At 48.4% G+C, this 7500-nt stretch overlaps 1 protein-coding gene across 2 annotated transcripts in view; it reads left to right on the plus strand.

The window, feature by feature from the left end:
• LOC119595449 overlaps window positions 1-7500 on the plus strand; it is a 24576-nt gene that overhangs the window by 1483 nt on the left and 15593 nt on the right. Inside the window, exons 2-5 of one of the 2 annotated variants that reach the window (XM_037944571.1) lie at window positions 315-508; window positions 745-854; window positions 1062-1183; window positions 4234-4458. In XM_037944571.1, the coding sequence (XP_037800499.1) occupies window positions 315-508; window positions 745-854; window positions 1062-1183; window positions 4234-4458 (651 nt within the window). Of the gene's footprint in view, window positions 1-314; window positions 509-744; window positions 855-1061; window positions 1184-3590; window positions 3816-4233; window positions 4459-7500 lie in introns of both variants that reach the window. The other variant, XM_037944570.1, reaches the window with a different exon arrangement.

Consider the following 7500-nt stretch of genomic DNA (forward strand, 5'->3'; position numbering starts at 1 on the left):
CGAATCGTTTGTACGGTTTAACTTTGGCAATACTGCCATTTGTTGTTTCTCTTTCTCTGTCCCTTTCTCTCTATCCATTTCCTTCTCACTCTCCTTCCCTTTCCCTCCCTCTTTCTTTCTCTCACTCCCCTTCCGTCTTTCCGTTTCCCTCCCCTGTCCCCTTCTCCCTCCTCCCCTCCCTCCCGTCATTTTCATCTGTTCCCTCCTTTCCTCTTTTCCTCCTTCCACCTGCCTCCCTCCCTCCCACCATTCTCATCTGTTCCCTCCCTCCCTCCCTCCCGCCATGCTCATCTGTTCCCTCCGTCCGTCCCCAGCGGCCTCGTCCTCCGCCAGATAAGTCACCACCGGCATCTGCTCACCCTCATCTACGTCGGCGAGGTGACGGACCGCATCAGCGTGGACGGCCTCTCGCTCAGAGACTGCGAGCTCACTTCGGAGAGAGAGGAGGTGGAGAAATTCATACGCGGGTTCAAGGCAGATGCGGCGCTCGCTAGGAACACACCTGCGGGTAGGTTTTTCTTGTTTTGTTTTGTTCTGTTTGTTTTTCTGTTCTTCCATGTTCGTTTTTATGTCTGTGGTAGTCTGTGTATTCTTTCTCTGTTGTTTTTTTCCTTGTATCTTTCTGTCTAATATTTGTAAAAGGTTTGTGATTATGTATTTTTTTTTTACGACTGAATCGTCGATATACATCAACATCCATATGCTGTTTATATCTTCACACTTCGTCTATTTGTTTGTTAACAGGATCTTGGTCTGGGCCGCTTCATAACATATCATTTGTACACTTGTCCGAGGAGGCAGAACTTCCGGAATACCTGAGGCCTGTTGTTCACTTCCGGCAGCTGAGGGCCCAGGTCAGTCAGTGCACAAGGTTCTCCAGAGTTTTCCGTTTATAGGATAATTATTTTTTTTATTAATATAATTATTGCCTGTATGATGAATGTCACCAGCCCTTTGCCTCAGTAATATCAGGAACGATGACTAAACCCCCCGTAGTTGGCACAAAGCCGTGACATTCCACACGACCCTGTCATAAGTCGGCCTGTTCCTGTCTCCCACAGTGCAAGGACCACCACCGTCGCGTGCGGGCCGGAGTCAAGGCGGAGAGGCGCTCGCACAGGAGCCACGGAGCCGCCAGCGTAACGCGAGACGAGAACAGCGAGCTCGGGGTCTCCCACGCCAGGTAAAAGAAAAAAAAATCATGATCAAAGTGCATTTTCTGCGGTGTTGCTGTCTGCCACCGCCCCTTGTGCATTTGTGAGATATCGTGTGTTAAATGGGATTTGTCACTGCATGGAAGGTTTCATTTTCTGTTAAGTCAGTTTAAAGAGGAATCTTTGTTGTATTTTAAATGTGTTGTCTTTATTGTTATTGTGGGTTACATGTCTGACATGTAATCCATTTCAAAAGCTTCTTGTCTATATCGTTAAATGAAAAAAAAAAAATCACAGTATATACATAGCTAAATGTTTTTGGGTGCTTAAACTGTATCTCTTTATATCTATCCTAAGTGCACGTAGTTTGTAGACATTTATAAACATATTTTTACGACGCCGAGCCTGAACCTGGGTTCTACGTCACTCTAGTTCATGAACCAGGCAGCTAGTTATCATAGTACCTGGTGCATGAACTAAAAAAAAAAAAAAAACAAAGTGTTTCTCATACACCAGGTAACAAGTACCAAAGTTCCTGGTGACTGAGCAACCGAACAGAAATAATAATACTGCTTCTTTCACAACATCTGTACTCTCTTATCTTGCCTATAATCTCCCTCCCCCTCCCCCTTTTATTAGTCACTGGAGATCCCAACCCATATTCCCCGTGGCACTCGACCCCCCCCCCTCCTGAGTGCCACGCGGGGGCCATGGCTTGTAGCTCTGGTTGTCTGTCGCTGTAGTGTTAACAAAGGGCGCAGCGTAACCACGTCGGTGCCGATCTTTTTCGCGCCGTCGGGGATCGTCTCTTTTTTCGTTTTGAATTGGATTATAAGTCGAAATTTGTCATGGAAAAAGGACGGAGAGAAAACAATAAGATTGATCAATTTGCTCTTTCCGGTTGCCAAATTTGCTTCTCGTGAGAGAGAGAGAAAAAAAGTTATAACATGTATGCTTTGAATTAGGCTGCAACAAAAGCTGTAATGCTTCATCATTCAGATTTCACTAATAACTCAGAACATTAATTTATGGTGATTGGTAACTGAAAATATCTCTTCTAACTGAAAAAATCTAATGGTTCATGATGAAAAGGTGTCAGTAATTTTCATTAGAACTTCATGCTTCCGTCTTATTTTACCTTGCCAAGCCAGATTGCTATTTTTCCCTGCTCTTATTTTAATGAGTTTCATTGTCGCTGGCGTTTTGTCTAACATTTTTTTCGAATATGACACCTAAATGCTTAATTTAACATTCTCGGCTCTTCATTTTTTTCAATTCTTAATGGCTTTACTTTTTCCACTTTAAAAAAAATTCTTAATTGGCTTTACTTTCCACTTATTTTCTTTACTTTCTTTCACGAAATACTGCATGTCTCTATTGCATGTTGCACAAATTTGAATTGACTGATTTGGACTGAATAAACTGTCTACTTGACGACAGAAGCCATGCCTGTGACATAACTTTAAGTAACGTCTCATGATTCGTTATGTAGTGTCCCTGATTTTGTGTTTTTTGTGTGCTTTATAACCACCTTAAGTAGTCTGCATTTTAGTTTGGCAGAGACACCTGTAGTAGTAGTAGTAGTAGCAGTAGTAGATTTTGCTTGTCTCGTTTGATTTTATTGCTTGGGAAACAAATTGGTGCCTTTTCTGACTCGACGTTGTGGTCCCTGTCCTGCTTGGGGGTTGCTAGTTTTGCTTCGGTTTGAGACCACCTGCATTGGAACACCTGCACAACACCTGCACGACACTAGCACCAGTAAGAAAGACCACCTTGAGTATAAACTTACTGTCAGCACACTCAAAACAACTTCGTAATATGGACATACAACACGGATATTTAGTGCAGCACGTCTGATCAGCACTAGTACTGTATACTTTGATACCAATACCAACACTGTCCACAAAGTCTATACCAGAAGCCGTTGTCAACAGCACCTGCCATCAGCCCCCCACCCCCCACTAGAATTGTGGTTGCAGCACCGTCACTTACCCTAGTAAGCCTTGTTTTAGAAGTTAGTATAGATAAAGTATTAATTTTCAGTGTTTTGTTTACATGTAGCATTCGTTGTTATTATCATTTTTAATTTTAACGTTATTATTTTGTTATTTGTGATTTTTTTGTAAGCAGTCCAACTCGGCTTGTCTATGGCTCTAGTTTTTTCTTTCCATTAATAGATATGTATAGTAGTTAGAAATAATAACTGACATTTCTTTAGCGTAGACCAACTTAAGAGTAAAGAGGCTTCGGGTTTTGCGTGGCGGTGCGAAGGGGCGGTTGGTGGCCGGCGTCGGTCGCTCTGCACCGGGCTTTTGCCGTGGGTTCTGTGTTTTTTGCTTTGGTGTTTGAGTTTGTGACAAAGCCTTTTTGAAATATGAACGCCTGTCCCCCATGACGAGCTGGTTGAACAGCGGAAAGTTGGTTGTGTTGACTCAGGCAGAAGCGGTGGGTGCTGAACGAGCTGCTCATCTTGCCCGGGACCCACTGGTGCGGCAACGATGACATGGCCAGCTCCTACAGCGACCTCTCGGGCTTCGTGGGCGCCGACTCCTGCTGCCGCACCCACGACATGTGCCCCGTCAACATCTCCGGCCTCACCCGCAAGTACGGCATCTACAACTCGCGCCTCACCACCGTCTCCCACTGCGCCTGCGACGAGAGGTAAGGAAGGAAGGAAGGAAGGTGTTCGCCGCTCGCTTTGAAGGAGAGCGCTGTTCTTGGGTTAGAAGTAGTTTTCTTTTCTGGCGCCTTTTGGATGTTGGGGAGAACTGCAGCTGGCGGTCGATGCTGTGTTGTGTGGGGTTCGTTGTGTCACTCGGGTCGGATGGTTCTGACGTCTTTCATTTCGCCCTTGGTTGGATCGTCAGTCACGGTTTGCAGAGTCCCTCCCCCTATCCCTATCACCCTCCTCTGAACAGTCTTCAGGCAATGAAAAGAGAGAGACAATGTGTATGAAGAAGTCGACCCAAACGTGCACGAAGATAAGTGGAAGAAGCACCCAGGTTCATACGAGGAGTCTCGAAAGCGAACCCTCAAAGCCCGTCCTCACTCCGGCACACTATCCCCTCGCACGAACCAGGTCTCGGCGCTCGGTCCTCGACAGCCTGAGGTTCCCGGCGACAAAGTGGTGCGGCGTCGGGTACTCGGCGACGGTGTACGGCGAGCTCGGGGGCGAGTCCAGCACGGACATGTGCTGCCGGCAACACGACCTCCATTGCCCTTACTACGTCACCTCCTTTGAAAAGAAATACGGGATCGTGAACTGGGGTATTGGCACCATTAACCACTGCGCCTGCGACGAGAGGTGAGTATTGTGACGTGTAGATGGTGGATAGTGACTGTTGATGGTGGTGATGAGAACGAGCATGTTGATGTGGTAGACATGGTGAGTCATGAGGATGATTATGAGAATGGGCATGTTGATGTGGTAACTATGAAGTGATGTGATGTCATATATTAGTGTAATTTTGTATAATTTGTATTATTGAGGTTATTGTTTCCTAGATAGCTGGTCTGCATGTTTAAAAAGTCTGGAAGTGGAGATATTATTTTGCTCCGATGTTTATAGTTTTTCCTCGTCGCAGATGCTACAGTTGAAAGATTGCATCGGAAATTGCCTGTGTCTTAGAGTGAAAAATTGCAGTGAAATTTCACCGCGTAATCCATGGAAGATGGTTCGGAGGCTGATTAAAATCTTGCTCTCAATTTCGCGTCGGTCACGACTCAAGTTTTCTTCGCATTACAGAAACGTAACGATAAAATGAAAGTAATAGAAATTGATTAGTTGAAAAAAAATAATCGGGAAGTTTCACAATTTTCCAACGCGGATCATACATTTCTGATAAAATAGATTCCAAACATACGACCCTTTGCATCCCAGCGCAGGCCACACATTCTTGCATCAGCAGCCCGTGCCGTTGATGTCCTTGTGAAGGTCTATAGTATAGGAGACGTGCCAAGTCCGTCTAGCATGGTATGAGAGGGTCTAGTAGTGCTGGGTTACAAGGCGGCCGTGTTAGGGCCTGCAGGTGCCAGGAATGAGAGAGAGAGAGAGAGAGAGAGAGAGAGAGAGAGAGAGAGAGAGAGAGAGAGAGAGAGAGAGAGAGAGAGAGAGAGAGAGAGAGAGAGAGAGAGACTGAGAAGTGGCATGATAGACAGTTGGAGCGACATTTAGTGATTTTATATATTTATTGTTTTTTGAGGTTATAATTGGGATTTGCATCGTTTTCTCTTGATGTACTAATGGTTATAACCCAATACTACGGTAACTGATATCGTTATGCCGTATGTCATAGATCCCCCCTTCTGTGTATATGATTCTCAGTGAGACACGCAGGAGAAACAGGAGTAAGGGAAAGCAAATACAGTTAGCTTGGCCAGTAAGAAGTCCGCGAGAGGGTTGCCAACTGGTCTATTTGCAACGTCACCTGTTGTAGTGGTCCGACGATGGCGTGATGTGGGGGTAAGGGGGGGGGAAGTGGGGGGGAAACTCTTAGCGATGGGGGGTTGGGCGGGGGAGGGAAGGGGAAAGGAGGGAGGGGGGAGGGGGAGGGGGAAGAGATAGCGTATGAATCGGAATTTTTCCTCAGGAATTCGGAGCGCAGGTTGCTCGCTCGACGGCAAGTGACTGCCAACGCGGCGCTGTGCACACAGGAATCTAAAGGCCTTTTCAGTCGCGTGTAACAACGGTTAAGAGAGATAAAGTTCTCGAACCGTTTGGCGCGCGAGATGAAGAGAAAAGGGAGTGTGAAAGGAAACGCCGGATAACGATGGGGAAAGAGGGGGGAGCGAATAAACGGTCCAGAGTTAACCCGGGCGCCAATATCTGCATCCGGCCAGCGAGAGCGCCGGATTCGAGATATGCAGACGGAGGCCATTTTGGTGATGACTCTGAGCGGTTAAAGTGGCTAGCTTGGTGGATTTATATTAATCGTTGGTAGCCAGGGAGAGAGAGAGAGAGAGAGAGAGACAGACAGACAGACAGACAGACAGAGACAGAGACACTCTGTGTGTGAGTGTGAGTGTGAGTGTGTGTATCAGACGGAGACAGAGAAGAGGGCGAGAGAGAGAGAAGAGGGAGACAGAGAGAAATGAAAATATAGCTGTATATGAAAGTATGCCGGGGATCTAGAAATAGACAGGCAGAAGCTAGACAGAAGGGTAGACGCCAAAGATGAAGGGGAAGAAGGCAAGAAGGCGAGTCATTCAGTGCAGTTCACCGGCCGCGTCGGCGTGCGAGTCCCTGCTGAGCTTCTAGATTATTCACCGTTTGACCTCGACCTCTTTGACACACACACACGCACGCGCAGACGCACACACACGCACGCGCGTGCGCACACACATACATACGCACTCACATACATACGCACACACACACGCACACGCACACGCACACGCACACGCACACGCCACACACAGAATGAGAGAGAGAGAGAGAGAGAGGAGAATATTAATTTCCTAGTGACGGCACGTAACCAAAGCTTCGCTAGCCTTCAGGTGCATAGGTCGCCTAGAAGGCTAATTTATAGAACCCCTTCGGGTGCTCAAGGCAAAGGGGTTTTTCGCCGTCTTGGGTTGGGCCAGGGTGGGCGGGGAAGGCCGGCAGGTAGGAAAGGGGAGGTTGGAGGGGAAGGGGAGAAGGGAGGAGGAGGGGGGAGTGGAGGTGAAAGGGGAGGGTGGAGGGGGAAGGGGAGAAGGGAGGAGGAGGGGGGAGGGGAAGGGGAGGGAGGAGGGGGGAGTGGAGGTGAAAGGGGAGGGCGGAGGGGGAGGGGAGGAAGGCGAAAGGGGGGAACCCGCAGGAATGTCGAGGCGGCGGCCGAAGGTGTGTCTGGAGCGGCGGCTTTCGATTGGCCGGACGCGCCACTTCCGCCGCTCGGAGCCGGCGGCTCACACACTGCCTTCGAGCGGCTTTGATTGGCCGTATCTCCCTCGGATCGGCGCCTCGATTGGCTGGAACAAATTTCTCTCGTCTGGGAAGCGGGGCTGTGATTGGTCATTCGCGGGTGGTACGATTCCCGCCGGCGATTTTTGGCGCCAACGTCTCTCCGTCGCCTTTGCGGTTGCACTTGCCCGTGGGTGGGGGAGGGGGAGGGGGGAGAGGGGGTTGAAGCCACGGGAAAGGGAAGAGGATCAGGGGGGTGGCGAAGGGGGGGGGGGGAGGAGGAAGGTTTAAGCCACGGGAAAGGGAAAAAAAACAGGGAGTTGGCGAATAAGTAGAATCTTCAAATTCAGGGCGCTGGCGATTACGTAGAATCTTCCGTGGGCTTCTGTTTCCTATTCATAGCGCCTCTGTGCCTTCGACCTCTTTCTTGGCCGATTCCTTGATGAAGTTCCCCTCTCTTCCCCC

This window comes from Penaeus monodon, chromosome 36 (assembly GCF_015228065.2).
Source record: "Penaeus monodon isolate SGIC_2016 chromosome 36, NSTDA_Pmon_1, whole genome shotgun sequence".
In the NCBI taxonomy this organism is placed as follows: Eukaryota; Metazoa; Arthropoda; class Malacostraca; order Decapoda; family Penaeidae; genus Penaeus; species Penaeus monodon.